Genomic DNA, 20,708 nt, shown 5'->3' with positions numbered 1-20,708 from the left:
ACCACTGGTCCAATCTCTGAATAGCATTCCTACATCTGTGATTTTACAATAGTCCACTATTATGAACTCACATTGCTGAGTAGCTGATATTTTTAATCTTCCATTCACACCTTTGGAGTCAAACATTTTTTCTTAATACTTTACTTTATCAAGTGAGCATGGTCATAATTTCCAAGAGTGATTATTAACTCTAGGCTACTTCTGTTTTTGGCTGATAGTGAAGGGGCCTGACTTCCAGGCAGAGTGTGCCCAGCACTTTCTGAAAATCAGGCTGTTCAAGCACTCAAAAATCTCTGCTCAATCTTAAAGCTTTAGAAACAGGTATCAGTAGCTAAGAGTTTAGCTGTTTCCACTATACACGTGCTAAACTTTTCTACTGGAAAGTGCTATTTTTCCAAAGTCACTTTTTTTTATATCCACAAAGTGTTACAGAAAAGCAAATATAGAACAAATGATAGCTAATTTTCAGCAAAAGTGCCAAAATTAATTCATGTCCCTTTGACGTCAATCCAAATTTGATCAGGTCTCAAGTTCTCAGTAATAGGAGATCTGCAGCTAACTTCAATAGTATTTCAAGTTTAGACAATAGAAGTAGCTTTGTCCACATTGTGGACTACAATCAGTATTTTTTGGCTAGCTTTAAATTCCTTTAAATATGGAAGGGGGGGGGAACATACTTCAATAGTCCCTTTCCAATGTGTTTGAAGTAAAATACAGAGTGGAAAAAAACATCAGTTTGATTTATCTTAGAATTCACTTTAAAATCCTAACTGTCTAAATATTGCTTTCTAGACCACCTGTGAAAGATTTTTCCCTACATTATACTAGAAAAAACTGCGTACAGCATAAGCTTTGTCTTAAGCCACATAGTGCAGGTCTGACTTCGTTTAATGAAACTATTTCTGATAGAAGTCAGCCTTTAATCAATTTCATCTGGAATTATATTCAAGATCACATCTTCATTTCCTCGACGAACCACAACTGAAAGATCATCATTGTCTTTAACAGCTTCACTTACATCTTCTGTTGAGGTGACTGTTTTTCCATTAATGCTGATAATCACATCACCATCTCTCAGGCCAGAGCTGCAACAAAGAAACCAGAGACTTTGAATCAGATGATAAAACAGGGAGTAAGCTTCAGAACCCAGTCACCTCCTGCCTAAGTCACAATGGTGAAATCTATGTAAAAGGCCAGTGCTGTCTGTGTATAGATACACCTCAAAATAGGTCTTGAATACAGCTAGGGCCTACATGATTAAGGACTTTAAAATTCAACAAGGGCAACTTAAGTCAGTCCACTACTCTAGAGGTAGCCACTGTAAATTAATTCAGATAATCTAGTTATTAGAATTACACACAAACAGTATCACTATGAAACTAACACAGTTGTTGACTTCTGCATACAGGAGAAGACTACAACTGTAATGGAAACAACTCTCCCTGCAAGGAGAATGTGCTATGTGCTGTTTCTTGTTTGTACTGATTGCCCACGCTTCTCAGTGACTCCAAAATTTCTCTATTCTAGAGTGCATGCAGCATTCACAGGCTTGCATGGCTCACACCCCAGCATCTAACCACTTGTATTCAAATGTCAATGTTATTGCCTCAGAACTACAGCATATTTCCTAGAATGATCACCTATCTTTTTAGCATACACATTGGGGTGGGTTTATTAGAGTCACTGGGCTAGCCACAAGCTGCTAGAGACGATGCAGTACAACTCTAAGAAGAGGCTCTACTACATAGAAACAAGGTGTGCAAAGAGCTGTTAGTTGGTAACTATTCAGTGTAACCAGCAGGACTTGAAACAGAGAGCTGCATTGTGGTACTAAGTACCATTGTGCAGGGGGACAAGAAATGTTAACCAAGGTTCCAGTTTCTATCAGTTACGTTAATGGAAGTTTTGACAGAAGTGTACACCCACATAGGTACCTGCTGGAAAGGGAAGCAAGAGACAGAGCAGTCCCTTTAGTTATAGGTGATCTTAACGGTCTATCATGGAGTATGACTCCACTGTAGGAGCACCCATGCCCCAATTCACTGATAGAAGTCAGAGGACAAAACTGCTTCACTTGAGCTCTGTCTTCTTATGGAAAGAGGTAGAAGGCTCAGCTCCACTGTCAGACTCATTAGCTCTGGGCATCAGAGTGTACTGGAGTCACGGGACTGGGGGAAAGGGAGAGGGATGCATAGGAAACACTATCAAACAGACTGTGAACACTCTTTGGATGAAATTCTAAAAGACAGATGGCTGGATTTATTCCCTTAAGTTTTAGCATGGGACAGGTCTAGTGTCTAATATTCTCCCTCCCTTCACCCCCAACACTGTTCTAACATAAGCATAGCCTTTGAGAAAGGACTAAAAATGTAAAGTGACATACACACAAAATGGGGAAGCTTTCTGACACATGCTGTAAACACTCTCGGTCAAGTAAAAATGGGAAAGGAAGCTACAGTTCAAGTCACACAGATCCCAAAAATCAGACATCATCAATACATGTGCAAGAAGTTCAGTAATTCTCAATGTGAAATAAAACACTACAAACTTTGGAAGAGTTCCAAATTGCAGACCTTATTGTTTAGCAGGCTAAATTCTTAATTAGTTACTACTGCTGACTTAAATGGGAATACATGGAAACTTAATCAGCCTAGAATTTTGCCCATTATATTTAAATCCTGTGGTTTTCTGTACTAACTTCATATTTCTGGGGAACTGGGTTCAAATCTCATTTAGGTCATAGGTTATCTGAGCTTGGCCGTCTTGAACTAGTCCCCTGGTGGTAAGGTAGATGTTCACATCATAAAACCACCACACAGTTTAGTCCAGTGGAACAACTGGGCTCAGCAAAAACTTGTACTGAAGTAAATAATGTTGCAGGCCAGAAAACTAGGATACTGATAGAGCTGTGTGCATAGGTCCATCTGCATTAACACTTGCCCACATTTGGGCTATAGCTGCTGCTAACACAAAACCTGATCTTGCAAGCCTGCCTTATATGAGACTTCCATGAATTTCATTGGGATTTCTGGCATGTGGAGGACAGAGGGTTTAGTGTAGAATCTCTCCTCTCACCTTACCCTCATGCCGTATGCCTGTTCTACAGTCAGAGGCATGATTGCAGCAAGCATGCATACCATGCTAGCTTTCATTTAGCTAGATCAAAGCCAGCTCGAGTAACAGCAACAATGTAGCTATGGCAGCAAAGGCAACCACAGGGGCTAGCTGCTTAATACATATCCAGAATCCTGGGCAGGGTTGTTCTCAGGCTAGTCGATGCTGGGCAGCTACACTGCTATTGTTACTTGTATTCTAAATCAAAGCTAGCACAGGTGTGCCTACAGATGTAATCACACCTACCAATTGCAGTGTAGGCACACCCAAAGAAGAAAGCAGTAGCATTCATGTGGTTTTGTCCCCATCATGTAATAGTATCAGTTTGCATGTGACAGATTCAGCACTCTCTTAGCAATTCCTCTTGAACTTAAGCTTTGGAAGACATTCTCCATTTCTGGTTTAAAGTACAACAGAATCTACTAGCCTTGACATCTAGACATTTGAGACGAAATAAGGCATAAGGTATGAACAGTGAGAGTAATTAACCATTGGAACAGTTTACAAAAGGTCATGGTAGATCTTCCATCACTGGCAACTTTTAAATCAAGACTGGAAGTTTTCCTAAATGACCTGCTCTGGGAATTATTTTGGGGAAGTTCCCTGGCTTGGGTTATACAGGAAATCAGACTAGATCATCACAATGGTCCCCTCTGGCCTTAGAATCTATGAATTAATATCATTCTGGTCTCAGCAGTGCCCTCAACACTGGCAGCATTCTGTAGTCATGGTGTACATGTAATTCATAATTACAGCTCTAACATGTTTGTTTTATGACTTACTGCTAGTGAGCACCACCCTCAGTCTGCTGCAGGTTATAAAGTTATGAAGAGTTAAACTATATGAAATCAATCCTTTTCTACTCAAAAAACACAATAAGTGATCATCTTCACAGGATTTCTAGCAAAAATACAAAAAACTAACACGCTTGATCAATCTGTCCTGATTTAAGGCACAATTCTCTACTCAAGCAAGTCTCCCATTGACAACTGCCAGAATTTTGCCCAAGTACAAGAAGCACAACAGGCCCTTTCTTCCCAAGCACACAGAATCATTTGGTCTTCCGGATTTGAAAATTCTCTATATATTTTTAGAGCAAGGGGAGTGGGGGTGGTGGAAATGGATTCAGACTTGAACTGATCTTGTACTTGTGATAGCCACTCACAGAAAGCCATCTTGGTGTGGACTCTGAGGGCTTGGCTGCACTTGCAGGTGTGCAGCGCTGGGAGGTACAGCTGTGTAGGGAAAGCGCTGCAGTGTGGCCACACTGACAGCTACCAGCGCTGCACTGTGGCCACATTTGCAGCGTGGTTGGGAGTGGTGCATTATGGGCAGCTATCCCAGCGTTCAAGTGGCTGCAACGTGCTTTTCAAAAGAGGGGGGTGGGGTGGAGTGTGACAGGGAGCGTGGGGGAGACACAGAGAGTGGATTTTTGGAGCTGACACTGTGTCAGCTCCCTGCCTTGCAAGTTCTAAGGACTGGAAGATATACAGCACCAACCTTCAATCATTTTAAAAGTTTCAAGTCCTTCCCCCACCCCTCTTTTATTCACTAAATGCAAATTATGCACTCCTAAATAGCCTTCAGACCACATAAGCAGCTGCTCCAAAATGGACTCCCTCCCGCCGTGTTGCTTCTCTCCTCAAGCAAACTGTGAACATTCCAAAGAAATTCCCTTGCCTGCCTCTGCTCGAGCAAACAGGAGTTGTGTTTGTTTTTTAAGATAAGCAGCTCCGGGAGCCCAGCGTTCACAACAAACCGGAAGAGTGGCTGAGCAGGCATTCTGGGATACCTCCGAATACCTCCGAGGCCAATTACAGTGCTTTTGGTGGCCACACTTGCGGAGCAGCGCTGCATCACCAGCGCTGCAATCCTTATACCCGAGGCAGAGCAGGAGTACGGCCAGCGCCGCAGCCAGGGAGATGCAGCGCTGTATGTGCCTTCCAAGTGTGGACAGTGAGTAAGTTGCAGCACTGGTGGTGGGTTTACAGCGCTGCAACTCTCAAGTGTAGCCAAGCCCTGAGTGAGCAAAATATCAGCCTCCATTCAGAGATCATAGCGTTAAAGAAGGTTGTACAGGGCTCTTACATGAACACTGCAATAGGAGCAGGGCCGGCTCTAGCAATTTCGTTGCCCCAAGCACGGCGGCATGCCGTGGGGGGGCACTCTGCCGCTCGCCGGTCCCGCAGCTCCGGTGGACCTCCCGCAGGCGTTTCTGTGGATGGTCAGCTGGTCCCGCGGCTCCGGTGGACCTGCTGCAGGCGTTTCTGTGGGGGGTCCACCGGAGCCGCGGGACCAGCAGACCGTCCGCAGCCACACCTGCGGCAGCTCCACCAAAACCGCCTGCCGCCCTCCCAGCAACTGGCAGAGCGCCCCCTGCGGCCTGCCACCCCAAGCACATGCTTGGCGTGCTGTAGCTTGGAGCCAGCCCTGAATAGGAGCATTTGAGAGGCCCCTGCAATGCCCACGAAGAGGCAGGTGGTGCAGCCTTCATCTTTAGGTTCTTACCTTGCAGCAGCAGTTCCTTGAATCACTTCAAAAACATAAACTCCAGAGTTCAGGTCTGGGAAGTCTTTATCATAGATTTTCAGTTCACGGATGAGACTGAAAAAGGAAATCATGATGGTAAAACTCTTCATGTGAAATACTGATCAGCCCATTACTGCCTAATCCATTACCTTGCACAAGGCCTAGGAAAAAACTCTGTCTTTTTAATATTGCCAATTCAGAAATGGTTCAGTATTATTCTGTCTCGGTATTGGGACTAGAAGACCCAACAGATTTTAAATTGGCATAGCTATAAATGCACAAACATTCCCATTTGTCCAGAAATGCAGACACTTAAAAAAATCATCCTGCAGCAAGGCTGTCAACATTCAGGGATGTTTTTTTGAAAGCATAATTAATTGATGCTATGGCTCACTGTGAGCAAGTCTCAATGCAAAGTCCGAAATACAAACATTCACACTAACAACTGGATTCTTATGCTCAAAGCTGCTTTTTTAACCCCTTTCAGATATACTATTTTAAAAGTTGTTTTAATAAGAACCATGAAACTTATTTTTTGGTGCCACTTTCCCCTCAGAGGTATGTTTGGAATTTTCTAACCTGAATATCATGCTACTATTTCCTGCTGATGTTTAAGTTCTCTAGAACCCTTGGATTCTTCTGGATTCCCTAATCACCTGCATAATCGCCATTATTATTAATACCACTGTAGAACTCAGAGGCTCCAATCTAGATCATGGCCTCACCTTTGGCCTTGTACAGATGCCCATGAGGACAGTGTCTGCCCCAAAAAGCTTCCCAACTAAGTGACAAAGGGCGTGGGTCATAATCAACACATATACATAAAAGCAATTATATCTGTTTTATTATAAATAGATGAAGTGTCAGCTTACCCCTAGCCTACTGAAGGTTAATGATCTTACTTTGTCGAGCGCTTTGATACCTGGAGCATGAACAGCACTGCATAGGAAGTTCTGTAAATGCACCAGAATCTCTACAGCTCCCAAGAAGAGAGTTATGGCTGAACTACTTATTGACTATCTGCTAGATACAGTCTTGAACTCTCTGTCCTTACAGGGAGGGTATGTCTTTGAGATGGAGGAGGGGAGGTGGCAAGATGACACCTGCACAAGTTCTGATTGAGCTACCACACTAAAATAGTGTCTAGCTATGGTGGCGTGAGCAGTGGGAGGGGCTGGCCGCCCCTGAATGTAGCTGTCCAAGATACTAGGCACAGACTTGGGGCAGTTAACCCATCCGCCTGATTGTGCCACCACAGCTACATTCTATTTTTATCATGTTGGCTCAATCACAGGTAGTGCAGGTACATCTCGAGCTGGGAATCACACACCCCACCTCAAATTATAGACAGTGTGAGAGACTGCATGAAAGCTGGTGATGAGTGCAGAAAACAAAGCTTACTTAAAAGTGAGGGGAAGCATTCGGAATCCCATGTATTTCTTCTTGGGTCGAATCGTCCCTAGAAGGACAGAGTCAACGTTCATGAAATCAAATAAGACACAGCAAAACCTTACTCCCAGAAACATCAGGCATTTGCTTAGAATGTCCAAGGGGGGGAAGTGGGTTTAGGAGCTGACAAAACAGCTCCAATTTTAAATTCTATTGGGTCATTAGGAGACTAACATTTAGAATTATAACAGTGTTGAATAGAAAAGCCACATTTATGGTATAGTTTAAGCATGTTAAAATGTTTACATCAGAAGATGGAACTATGGGCCCAGTAAAGTTAGCAGAATGCAGAACACTTAGGTTCTTCCACTGACTTCAATGGGCTTTGGATCAGAGCCATCAACAGCAAACCTCTCCCTGACAGGGGCCTCGCTCTTGGGACTAAGAGGGACCAGACATCAATCCAGGCTCTCCAAATCTTTCTGAATCAGTCTCTCATGTTTCAAACTTGTAAGTAACAGCCAGGCAAGGCCTGTTAGTCTTATTTTTGTTTTCTCAACTTGTAAATGTTCTTTTGCTAAGAGGATTTACCTCTGTTTGCTGTAACTTTGAACCTAAGGCTAGAGGGGGTTCCTCTGGGCTATATGAATCTGATTACCCTGTAAAGTATTTTCCATCCTGATTTTACAGAGTTGATTTTTACCTTTCTTTCTTTAATTAAAAGCTTTCTTTTTAAAAACCTGATTGATTTTTCCTTGTGTTAAGATCCAAGGGGTTGGATCGGTGTTCACCAGGAACTTGGTGAAAAAGCCTCTCAAGGCTGCCCAGGGAGGGGAGGGTTTTGGGGGGACAGGAAGTGTTCCAGACATTGAAATTTCTGGATGGTAGCAGTGTTACCAGATCTAAGCTAGTAATTAAGCTTAGAAGTGTCCATGCAGGTCCCCACATCTGTACCCTAAAGTTCAGAGTGGGGGAGGAACCTTGACATGGTGAGCAGTGGTGAGGGATTTTTTAGGAACCAAAAGCCAGTAGGATTTTTTTTTCCTTTCTAGCTGCTTAGAAGGCAGCCTGAGGGCAGAGGTGTTAAGTTTTTTTAACAAGGGTCTTTGTTAAGAGGAGGTTTCAAGCTGTGAGCAAGCAGCCAGCAAAAGGAATTTACAAGCTGAACTGTTTTCTTTCTTTCTATCTCTCGGGTATAGCTAGTTAGAAAGTCTCTGTTAACCAAGCAGCCCCCAGCTGAGTGTATCCCAGTTTCAGTGAACTGCAGAGGGGTGTGGCCAGCACAAGAAAATGAGTACCAGTGGAGCAACTAATGAACTAGCTAGGCTGGAAGCAACAGAGAAAGACAACGAACATAAGAGACAGATGGAACTAAAACAATTAAAAATTAATGCAGAAATAGCCAGGAAAGAAGCAGCACACAAGAGAGCTATGGAGATGAAACAAAAAAAGATGGAGGAGAAAGAGGCTGACCACCAGAGGGCTATGGAGATCCAGAGGGAGGCCCACAAGCATGCCCTGGAATTAGCAAGGGCTAAGCAGGATGTACCAGCCAACCCTAACAACCCTTCTCCAGGTACTGTTTGCCATCCCAAAAAATTCCCCACCTACAAAGCAGGTGATGATACTGAGGCCTTCTTAGAAAATTTCGAAAGGGCCTGCCTTGGGTACAGCATCTCTACAGACCAGTACATGATAGAGCTGAGGCCACAGCTCAGTGGACCCTTAGCAGAGGTGGCGGCTGAAATGCCTAAGGAACACATGAACGATTATAAACTTTTTCAAACCAAGGCCAGAATCAGAATGGGGCTAACACCTGAGCATGCCCGTCGGTGGTTCAGAGCCCTAAGGTGGAATCCAGATGTGTCATTTACCCGACACGCCTACCACATTGGAAAGAATTGGGAGGCCTGGATATCAGGAGCAAGTGCTAACTCTCTGGAAGAGCTGTCCTTCCTAAAATGGAGCAGTTCTTAGAGGGTGTTCCTGAGGAAATAGAAAGGTACATCCTAGATGGGAAGCCCAAAACTGTAACCAAGGTGGGGGAGATTGGAGCCAGATGGGTGAAAGTGGCAGAAAAGAAAAAAACTACTAGCAAGGGGAGCGAATATCAGAGGGGGCAAATCGAAAATAAACCCCATCACCGGGAGCAACCCACGACCCCACCTACAACCCAAGGAAAGCCCCAGACACCCTATTGTCCCACCTCACCAGTCTCCAGCAACCCACCTCGACCCAGTGACCAGTCAGCTGGGCAATGTTTTAAATGTAATGAACTGGGACATATAAAGGCCCACTGCCCCAAGAACCCCAACCGATTACAGTTCATTACACCACAATCACACCAAAGATCCCTAGGCACAGATGCCTCTCAAATACCCTCGGAGTGAAGGGAAAACTTGAGAGTGAGCGGAAAGAAGGTTTTGGGAGGACAGGAAGTGTTCCAGACACTGAAATTTCTGGATGGTGGCAGTGTTACCAGATCTAAGCTAATAATTAAACTTAGAAGTGTCCATGCAGGTCCCCACATCTGTACCTAAAGTTCAGAGTGGGGGAGAAACCTTGACAACAACACTCCTACCTTTCATCTGCCGGTCGTGAGATTCTTCTAGGAACTGACGGATTCGGTCAGAGGGGATGGCAAAGGAGATGCCAGCCGTTACCTTCAGCGTATTTATCCCTACAACTTCACCATCCTATTACAGAGAATGCAGCAAGAGTAACCAGACCTGGCTTATACACCACTACTTTCTGGGACACTTTTGGTGCAACGTTTGCAAGAGTCAACAATGTATCGTGTTATTGGGGTGGCAAGCACTTTCACAGCAAAACTGACCCAGTGCTGGCAGAGTGGCACTGGAAAATTAGCTGGTCATATGACCATAGGGACACGTAAAGGGACCAGAGTAAAGCTATCTACACTGCTGTATTTGTCAACACTATAAGCAGAAATACAAGTGCTATAGTGCAAGGGAAGAGTAACTAACAATTTCCCCCACCATTTAATTCCAATTAGTGAATACAAATTTATTCATCCAATTAAATTTGTATTCCAATTAGTGAATACAAATTTAAAATGATAAAGACTCCAACTTGAAAATAAAGTGATGAGAGACTCAGATCTGAGGATCCCAGAACACCGAAACACTGGGCTTTGGGAGGTCTGAGTACAGATCATTAGAGTAAGTGGAAACCACTGTATTAGTAGGTTCAGAATGGTGTAACCAGAATCCAGATCCCCAGCAAAGTGTTTGATGCAACCATGTGCAGTGCTAATCCTTTCCATGTGCTTGCCCTGCCATCTACAGGGGAGCCATTCTTTCTTCCTTATTAGCACCCAGGATCTCATCCTGCAGAGTGACTGACAAGTTCTACTCAGTTAATGGGAGTTGTGAGTGCTCAGCACCTGGCAGGACTGAACACATGGAGTAGCCACAACAGCATCCTGCCGTTGTTTGTACACACCAAGAAAGTGATGGTATTTGATGTGGAAAGTTTGCAGGTTGTTTTAGTTACAAAGACTGCCATGGTTCAGAGGGTGCAGTCTGTCATCTGTGTATTAAGCAAATTCAGGACCAGATTTTCTAAACAGTTTAGCACCTGGCCATGGTTGTTACAGTGGTCACTTCTGTCTTCTGCCCATCTGTTCTCACAGGTGCTCCTTGAGCTTAGATGCAGAGAATCTCCACAGGATATAATAATGTTTGTGATGGGCAGCTACATTTTCAAAAGCATTCCCAGATAAACACAAGAGCTTTCCCAATATTTCAAAAAGCAATAGCTCAGTTCTGTTCACTTAACTCCAGGGTGAAATAGACACATCATGTGTGTTAGATTGCAAAACATGACACTAAAATGTAGAATCTAAGGGGAATTTAAATTAGAATGTGTGCGGTGGGGGTGGGAGATAAAACCAGATTCTCTTCTCACCTGCCACATAACCCCACTGGATTCAATGGAACAATCCCTGATTTATGAGCCTGACTGTAGGTAGGGCTGGTGAAAAGTTTTCTGTTGAAACTAAAAAACCCTATTGAAACTAAAAAACCCTATAGACTAACGTCTGTTAGTCTATAAGGTGCCACAGGATTCTTTGTGGCAAAGAATCCTGTGGCACCTTATAGACTAACAGACGTTTTCGAGCATGAGCTTTCGTGGGTGAATACCCACTTCGTCAGAAACTGTTTTTCCAACACAAAGTTGGGTTTTCAAGGAAACAAAGATTTTCCACAGAAGAGTCTATTTTCTGTGGAGAAAAAAATCTTTCCACAAAGATTTTGGTCAAAATCTTTTGATTTCCAATTTTTCAGTTAATATTCAGAAATTTCGGTGGAACATTTTGATGAAAATGAATAGGGTTTTTTTTTTGTCCAAACTTTCCATAAAAAACGTGAGACCGGGTCTAACTGTAAGTGAAAAGAGAATTCAGCCTTCACAGGATTAAAGACATTGGGCTTAACTTCACATAATGATGCCATCATTTAAATGACTTTATTCTACTAGAAGCTACAGTAAAGGGAGTAAAAGGCCACACAGGATGCTTGTCAATAAATTAAGAGGAAAATGAGAGGAACTTTAGAAATAGAGAAATATTGGCAGCGAAGAGGGAAACTTACCAAGTTCACCAATGGCCCACCTGAATTTCCATACTGTAAGAGAACACAATTGGAGAGGACTTTACAGTCACATTAAGACCACCATTCCCTGACAAAATTTGCTGGAGTCTGAGGAAGGCACTTTTGTATTGAAATAATCTTGATAGCCATAATTTGCTGGGGGGTGGGGTTATTAAGGAGAGTTCTAGACATCAGTGAAAAAATACCCCAATGTGTAAGGGGGCAGAATAGTTTAGGAACCGCAAGGCATACGAACATGAGCCTTCTGTTCTTGCAAAAAAACAACTCCCCCTTTGCAGCTGCCACAGGAACAGTCAGGCTAAAGGCCCTTCTGGGCATCCTTGCGAGGAAGCATAACCCCTTATCAACAGGTGAAGGAGTCCTGAAAGCATCAGACCCTTTAGCAAGGTCATTGTGCAGGTAGAGTCTCTTTACTGATGAAAAGATCTCACAGAACTAACAGGTTATGGGAGGGTTTTGGTCAAATTTGCTGCACAGATATGGTTGCATCTAACTCCCATTCTTCATGTCAGTCACTCGAGCCATCCCCCAATAAGAAGCACAGGATATAGCTCCAAGACACATTTCTGGTGATAATGGAGAGAGAGAGAGAGAGAGTGTGTGTGTGTGTGTGTGTGTGTGTGTGTGTGTGTGTGTGTGTGTGTGTGTGTGTGTGTGTGTGTGTGTGTGTGTGTGTGTGTGTGTGTGTGTGTGTGTGTGTGTGTGTGTGTGTGTGTGTGTGTGTGTGTGTGTGTGTGTGTATATTACAGCAGTTGCGTGGCCTGGACTCCTCTTTATTTCCAGCCACTTAATTGCAGTGAGGGAAGCGAAAGCCTTGCTAAACACTCCCGTAACGTTACTTTCCTCCATAAGCCATTGTTGTGGTTAGCACATGGATATGAGGTGAATGCAAACGGGAGAGGCATCCATGAGACCATCTCTGTTAATTACAGTGTAGTTCACACAATGAAAAGTTTGGGAACTCTTTGGGCATCATTCTCTAAGATTTAACTGGGGTTCCTGTGTTCCTAACTGAAGAACTCTCTGCTGCTGTGGACATGCCTAAGGTCCCCACCCCTGAAGGGGAAATCTCTAGACTTAGCACTTACATTGATGATGGCATCTGTCTGAATGTATGCCATGTCAGAGTCCTTCAGGCCAAGCTCCTTGCTGCCTCTTTGAGTGCTGCTGACGATTCCTGTCGTTACAGTGTTTTGTAAGGAGAAGGGACTGCCCAGCGCCACCACAAACTCCCCAGGACGGAGGTCAGAGGATCTGCCCAGCAGTAGTACAGAGAGGGCAGTCTGGGGAGGAGGCAGAACAATCAAACAGGTCACTTACTGCTAGACACTGATTCCTTAGACTAGTACAGTGGCCCACAGGCTCCAGGAGAGGGAGTTATTCTATAGGCAGCAGAGCAGATACTCAAGTGTTATTAAACACTCTAAGTTCAGGATTCCTAGGTTTAATCACTGAATGCAGACATGAAGATGTCTTCATACAGCAGTGTTCATTCAGATCAGCACATACTTTGAATCCTTTAGGGCATGTTATATAAGGGCTAATTGCTTCTGGCACACTAGCTTGCTCACTAACAACATGGAAATACTCATAGCACGCATACCTATAGGACAGCATGGATCAAAGGCAGGTCTACTCAACTTGTGAGTACAAACGTAGGTTTTGATGGGTAAAGAGACATTCTGTGGACAATTTCAAAAAAAAATGTGACCCTCAATGAGTCCAATCGCATTGTTCCATTTCATCACAGCACTTCCTCCATTAAGCCCCACCTCACATATTTTGCTAGCGGGATGTCTTTGAAAGAATTTTTTAGTGCTCCCTAGATGAGAGTGACAGATTCTCCGCTTGATCATACTGTGGGTTGGCCTGTCATGTGATGGAATAATGTTCATGACATGTGACACTCAAACACTCTTCAGTATTTAAAACACCTAATAAGAGCTGTGTACTGCCTCCCACAGCCCTGCCAGAAATATTAGCCACTCTCTCCCTTTCACAGTTTGGAAAGAACCTCTGCCCTGCAGCAGTCATTAATGGGATGGCTGTAAATCATTGCACTGCCTGAATCACCTCTCTTCTTCACTTTACCAGTATTTCAGTGGGACATGCTGTGGCCATACTGACTCTCCTTTCAATTCAGTGCGGGAGTTCAGCTTAAAACAATAAATGTCACAATATGGTCTTTTATTGCCTCAAACCAGCCAACCATTAGGGTTCAAGGAGTTTTTAAATACAGCTCCAAAAATAGTTCTCCTATGAAAATAGGATGAACAATTTATTTGGGTAGATTTACTTCCCCCTTTGGAAGCTGAATCTTCCATTATATTTAGTTACTTCCTCTCTTCCCCCCCTCCCCCCCACAGGGCTTTGCAAAGAAGACTGTTTCTATTTTTTTTTCTTTTAAGTAAAGAACAAACAGAATACCCCCAACTAATTCCCACAGAGAGACACAGAATCCCTTATAGACACACACCTCGTACAGAGATACAAACTGGACAGCAAAATGAAAGTTTATTCCAAGAAAGTGGAAGGTTTTGAGTGTTTTGTTGTTTGTTTTTTAAATACCTATTTGGAGGAGAACTAGTTCTTTTATTAGTGTAACAAAAGTTATTTGAAAAAAAATATCAACAGTATCTTCCTGCAGCTACTAAATGAGAGATATAGGGTATGTACACGAACTGGGCAAGACCAACCTCTCTGCGGTGGGGCAGCTTCTGAACCCTGTGCCCGAAAGGTTGTAACTATGCTTTCCCCAATACCACTATCAGCAGCCTGCCCCACTAAGTCTTATGGAGGAAAGACCACTACCTATCAAACACACAAATGCACCAGCTTTGAGTTTAAACCTCAGTTTATTTTCTGCTTCCCTATCTGATGGTCCTCCTCAGAGAGCTCAAACATACTCACATCAGGATATATTTTGATCAGGGCTATGTCCAACTTGTGGTCAACATCTTTGATTTTAGCTTCGTACTGCTCCCCGCTCTTGAGCTCCACTCTGATTCTCTGCTTATTGGTGAGGACATGCGCATTAGTGACAATCAGTCCTTCCTCTGACACTATGAATCCGGAGCCACTGGACACAAGAACTTCTTGGCTTGAGTAGGACACCCTATGCAATGAATGAGTTATGTTGTTGCTGCTGTAAGTCTGAGTTCGTACCAAGATGCACGCTGAAGAGGAGTGCTTTCTGATATAAACCTCATAATAGTACCATAATGTTAATCTTCATCCTAAATCCCTTACCTCTCCCCACCCCCCCATTTTTTGTTTTTTTTTTTAAAGGAAGGAACAGTACTGGGAATATCTTAAAAGCTAGAGCACAGGTTGCCAACATGAATGGACCTTTTTCAACCAGGATCCTGGGGGAGCAAAAATTCCATGTCACTACAACTACATTAGATTACTAAAATGGAAAGTTTTAAAATAATGTGTATTTCTTTATAGTTTTTCCATCACTCTCAGCTTGGTCAATGAAACTAATCAGCAACACGTTTTAAAAGTCCATTTCTTATCAATTTTACTTTCTAGTTCTCATGCTGTGACCCAGGGCTGCAATAGTTGGACTAGAGATGCTGCAGGGAAACCTTTGTTTGTTTTTCTTAAAGTCATAAAAAACATTTATATTTGTTTAGGTTTCACAAATGCTTGTTCAGACAAAACCTAACTTTGGGACCAGATTTGACAGGAGTGTCCCTATTAAGCAAAATGGCATTGCTTACAAGCGTCAGACTTTCTGATCTCGCAATTTAAGCCTCTCCAGTGACATTTCTATAGGATTGTTTTACTGGCCACAGCAACAGCCCAGGGCAGTCTACCCCTCTCTCAATTTAAATGGTGTTTACATGCCTAACTATAATTGGCCCAGGGAACTCCCATCAGGATTAATCTCAGGCACATCCAGAGGAAGACAATTTTATGGATTTCTTCCTCCACACAGGGCTGCCCAGAGGATTTAGAGGACCTGGAGAAAAACAATTTTTTGGATCCCTTCCATAACAAAAAGTTGCAGTACTATAGAATATTATATTCTTCAGGGGGGGCCCTGCAGGACCTGGGGCCAATTGCCCCACCCAGGCTGCTCTACCCCCACACAGTGGTCTATTTATTCAAATGTTCATGAATGAGAGCCTGCTTTGCTGCTTCTATACCATAGTTCACAGATGTTTGCAAAAAGTGCTCTCAACCACCTTTACCAGCAAATTCATTATGAAACAGACTTAATTTGGCATCCTTACCTGCGAAAGAGCTCAAGATGGACAACAGCTGGAGCAATCTTCTCCACAACATCAGCAATAAAATTAAACTTGTACCTCAGGCTGTCAGGATGGAAGGAGCCTAGGGGCAAAGGTTTTAATTCCTGTTTATCGTTTTTCACTACACATGGAGATCATTACAGTAAGGAACAGCCACTGACTTGCTTCTCAAACTCTCACCATACAAGTCACCATGTGCTCACTTTCAAACAGAACTACAAATCAGACTGCAAGCTCTTTTTTAAGAGAGAGACTTTGTCTTAATCTACCTAGAAAAATGGGTCTAGATCTTGACTGGGGCTTTGGGCAGAATCACGATTTTAATATTCAACAAGAAGAAGTTTCCAGGTTGTATCTCACACAAAAAGTCTTTTGGGAATCATATAAGCACCAAGACCACCCACTCTTCTCACCTTTCAATATCATTCTGCAGCGTGTTAGCCCTTTATTCCCAGCCACTGACCACTGTGTTTATCTGATTGTTCCCCATGGACCCTTTTGTGCTAGACAGATACCTGAGCCGTACACATCACTGCTCTGTCTGCTTAGTCAGTGACCAGTTCTCCACACCTTCTTAAGGAACATCTACTTTGTGGTTTTTACTTAGGATTGATCTGGTTAAATATTGAAATATTGTGAACAGCAGAAAATAAATCAGGTAGACAATTCCTTGGACATAAGCAGAAGTTTGTAGCATAGATAGGATAACATGCTAAGGGTGTTTTTTTTCCAGGCATGTGGTTGTGCTGATCATTATGTTTGAGGTCTGGATGGTATTTTCCCTCTCAAGGGAATGCTGGAAAAGACTCTAGGGATTTTTCACCTTCCCCACTGCTCAATGAGGAGGGGGAAACAGTAACGGGAGACTTGGGAATGGCAGAGATGCTTAATGACTTCTTTGTTTCGGTCTTCACTGAGAAGTCTGAAGGAATGTCTAGTATAGTGAATGCTTATGGGAAGAGGGTAGGTTTAGAAGAGAAAATAAGGAAAGAGCAAGTAAAAAATCACTTAGAAAAGTTAGATGCCTGCAAGTCACCAGGGCCTGATGAAATGCATCCTAGAATACTCAAGGAGTTAATAGAGGAGGTATCTGAGCCTCTAGCTATTATCTTTGGGAAATCATGGGAGACAGGGGAGATTCCAGAAGACTGGAAGGGGGCAAATATAGTGCCCATCTATAAAAAGGGAAATAAAAACAACCCAGGAAACTACAGACCAGTTAGTTTAACTTCTGTGCCAGGGAAGATAATGGAGCAGGTAATCAAAGAAATCATCTGCAAACACTTGGAAGGTGGTAAGGTGATAGGGAATAGCCAGCATGGATTTGTAAAGAACAAATCGTGTCAAACTAATCTCATAGCGTTCTTTGATAGGATAACGAGCCTTGTGGATAAGGGAGAAGCGGTGGATGTGATATACCTAGACTTTAGTAAGGCATTTGATACAGTCTCTCATGATATTCTTATAGATAAGCTAGGAAAGTACAATTTAGATGGGGCTACTATAAGGTGGGTGCATAACTGGCTGGATAACCGTACTCAGAGAGTAGTTGTTAATGGCTCCCAATCCTGCTGGAAAGGTATAACAAGTGGGGTTCCACAGGGTTCTGTTTTGGGACCAGTTCTGTTCAATATCTTCATCAACGATTTAGATGTTGGCATAGAAAGTACGCTTATTAAGTTTGCGGACGATAACAAACTGGGAGGAATTGCAACTGCTTTGGAGGACAGGGTCAAAATTCAAAATGATCTGGACAAGTTGGAGAAATGGTCTGAGGTAAACAGGATGAAGTTCAATAAAGATAAATGCAAAGTGCTCCACTTAGGAAGGAACAATCAGTTTCACACATACAGAATGGGAAGAGACTGTCTAGGAAGGAGTATGGCAGAAAGAGATCTAGGGGTCATAGTGGACCACAAGCTTAATATGAGTCAACAGTGTGATACTGTTGCAAAAAAAGCAAACATGATTCTGGGATGCATTAACAGGTGTGTTGTAAACAAGACACGAGAAGTCATTCTTCCGCTTTACTCTGTGCTGGTTAGGCCTCAACTGGAGTATTGTGTCCAGTTCTGGGCACCGCATTTCAAGAAAGATGTGGAGAAATTGGAGAGGGTCCAGAGCAACAAGAATGATTAAAGGTCTTGAGAACATGACCTATGAAGGAAGGCTGAAGGAATTGGGTTTGTTTAGTTTGGAAAAGAGAAGACTGAGAGGGGACATGATAGCAGTTTTCAGGTATCTAAAAGGGTGTCATCAGGAGGAGGGAGAAAACTTGTTCACCTTAGCCTCCAATGATAGAACAAGAAGCAATGGGCTTAAACTGCAGCAAGGGAGATTTAGGTTGGACATTAGGAAAAAGTTCCTAACTGTCAGGGTAGTTAAACACTGGAATAGATTGCCTAGGGAAGTTGTGGAATCTCCATCTCTGGAGATATTTAAGAGTAGGTTAGATAAATGTCTATCAGGGATGGTCTAGACAGTATTTGGTCCTGCCATGAGGGCAGGGGACTGGACTCGATGACCTCTCGAGGTCCCTTCCAGTCCTAGAGTCTATGAGTGGGTGGAAGCATCCTGTGTTGTTATTAGATGGATGGATCATATATGGAGAATACAGGATTCAGTTACTCACTTCCACTAGGTTTATTTTAATATTAAGTCATGGCTGCCAGTGAAGGGTGTCAAGAAGCAAGAGGGATCCTACCAACTAGATTCCATTCAAGGTACTGTTGAAATAGAAGATTGTAACTGTTGAGGTGAACTGGCCCCTCTTCAGGCTCTGGGAGAGGCAATCTGGATTCCTCCTACACAGTGTCTTAATCTTCAGGGAAAAGTAGAGCAAAACAAGTATACTGAGACTAGACCCCAAAGAATTCAGTTCAACTGGGCTTTCCATATTTGCCATGCAAGAACTCATTGCCATAGAGGCAGAAAACTGTTTTTGATCCCACTAGTTTAATCAGCATATTCCTGTTAGGCTTTTAACTCTCCAAAGCCTGCATTTACAGATTAAATAGGCAGTCCCTCATACAGTTACCTAAAGGTATCTACCCTTGGAACATTACTGAAATAATGATTATGGAACAATTATTTCAGTATAAGTCCCCATTTTGGACACATTTATTCCAGAACAGCTGTTTCATTAAGTATCCAAATGTAGACTAGTCCTGGAAAAGAACTCTGGGTAACCCTGCTGCTGAGCTCAAAAACCTGTGCTGATAAACTCAAGCCTCTGGTCCTGCACCTGGTTGGATCCTTCACTCTGGACTTGGCCAGTTAGAACCTTAGGGAGAAATAGCATTTACACCCCCTCTGTGAAACTTCATTCATTCATTCCAAAAGTAGCGGCATGATCCCTGCCTCACCCAGGAAACAGGAGCAAAGGGAAATGAAAAACAAACCTGATCTCACAGGGGAGAAGTAGGAGACTAGAAGGGAACAAAACAGAGAAAGTGACAACTATTGAACTCTGAGAAGAAGGGAGGGAGACGGAACCTAGCAGACAGTGAGTACAGGAGAAGGGATGAGAAGAGAATCAGGTGGCAACAGAGAGCAAGGAGAGGAAAGACTGAGCAGGAGAAGGCGCTGGGCAGATGGATGCTGTGTTTGGTCGGACGGGCGAGCTGGCTGCTTGGATAGGTAGGGCAGGTTAGCGGGCAAGAGAACAGGCTGGGTCGGGGAGGAGGAAGCTGATTGGTTGGGGCGGACTCGGTGTTTCCCTTGCATAACCCAACTCCCCGCTGCCGCCCCTGTGCACGGGGCTGGCTCCCGGGGCAAGGAGAGCTGGGGGCAGGAGGGATCAGTGGCTCCCTTACCTGGCTCCCCGCAGCCGCCCTGCTGCACGGGGATGGCCGGGGGCGCGTCCCCCAGCCGCTTCCGCCGGTTCTCGGCCCGCAGCTGGCACAGGCTGCGGTAGGTGCGGCCGTCGCTGCCGCACACGGGCTGGGGGGACTCGGCACAGAGACAGGTGCCGCCCCGGGCCCGGAGGGCTGCGGGGCGCTGGCATCGCAGCCCGTGGGCGCAGAGCCCCCCAGCGGCGCAGGGCCGCCCCTCCCCGGGCGCGCAGAGCCAGCAGCAGCCGCAGCGGTCGGGCTGGAGCAGGCCCCCGGCGGCCAGGCAGAGCTGGGGGTCCCGCGGGGGGCAGCGCGCCGGCTCACACACCGCCGGGCAGGGCACGGCCGGGGGCGGCCGCGGCTCCCCCAGGGGGGCGGCCAGCAGCAGCAAGAGCCAGCAGGGGGACGGCCCCATGGCTGCTGGGGATGCACCCGAGGGACGCTGCTCCAAGACTGTCCCGCCGTCCATCCGGCGCAGCGCGGCTCCCTTTAAGGGCTGCCCCCGGCCTCAGCGCCTCCCGTCGGGGAGGAGCCGCCGGCCGGCCCCTGCCAAGACCAGCGGGGTGGCTCCTGCAGCCAGCCGGCCTGGGGCACCTTCCCCAGCACAGCTGGGACCCGGGTGAGCACTGCCTCTTGGCCAATAGCCCCGTGGCAGAGCAGCCTCAGGCAGGGGCAGGGGTGCTGGTTTGCAGCTCGGTGTCGGGCTGCCAGCACCCACCTAGAAATGGTTCCAGGGGTTCCCCTACCCCTTCCCCGTCCCCTACTGGGCCTTGCAGGCTCCTGCCTGGGGGGAGCGGCTCAGCTCTGGGCACAGCCAGGCGAACCTGAGCTAAAGCCTGAGGCACGCTACAGGTTAGCCCCAGCTCGGCCTGGTAGTGTCTTCACTTCCATTTGGCTCCCACCCTTCTGCCCCTTTAATAACCCCACCTGCCACAGGGCGGTGGAGT

At 44.8% G+C, this 20,708-nt stretch overlaps 1 protein-coding gene across 1 annotated transcript; it reads right to left on the bottom strand.

Moving 5' to 3' along the window:
* Nucleotides 1–870: 870 nt before the first annotated feature.
* Nucleotides 871–20,176, bottom strand: HTRA4 (HtrA serine peptidase 4). The gene is made up of 9 exons (XM_050940086.1): nucleotides 19,744–20,176; nucleotides 15,911–16,010; nucleotides 14,580–14,784; nucleotides 12,758–12,952; nucleotides 11,649–11,681; nucleotides 9,614–9,728; nucleotides 7,045–7,102; nucleotides 5,623–5,718; nucleotides 871–1,085 (listed from the first exon to the last, which is right to left on the bottom strand). The coding sequence occupies exons 1-9, from the start codon at nucleotides 20,174–20,176 to the stop codon at nucleotides 920–922; spliced, it is 1,401 nt and encodes a 466-aa protein (XP_050796043.1). The 3' UTR covers nucleotides 871–919.
* Nucleotides 20,177–20,708: the final 532 nt, after the last annotated feature.

Source organism: Gopherus flavomarginatus, chromosome 2 (assembly GCF_025201925.1).
Source record: "Gopherus flavomarginatus isolate rGopFla2 chromosome 2, rGopFla2.mat.asm, whole genome shotgun sequence".
Classification (NCBI taxonomy): Eukaryota; Metazoa; Chordata; order Testudines; family Testudinidae; genus Gopherus; species Gopherus flavomarginatus.
The sequence above is the reverse complement of the archived record's forward strand: the minus strand, read 5'-3'. Positions and strand labels throughout refer to the sequence as shown.

What these genes read in the sequence shown, in the direction of transcription:
- HTRA4 (XM_050940086.1), bottom strand. Translation starts at nt 20,176, where the DNA reads ATGGGGCCGTCCCCCTGCTGGCTCTTGCTGCTGCTGGCCGCCCCCCTG. An exon ending in GGGCGGCTGCGGGGAGCCAG is followed by an intron (nt 16,011 to 19,743) that starts GTAAGGGAGCCA and finishes CTTTGCCCCTAG; the next exon opens with GCTCCTTCCATCCTGACAGC. An exon ending in GTGGGCCATTGGTGAACTTG is followed by an intron (nt 9,729 to 11,648) that starts GTAAGTTTCCCT and finishes TCTCTGTAATAG; the next exon opens with GATGGTGAAGTTGTAGGGAT.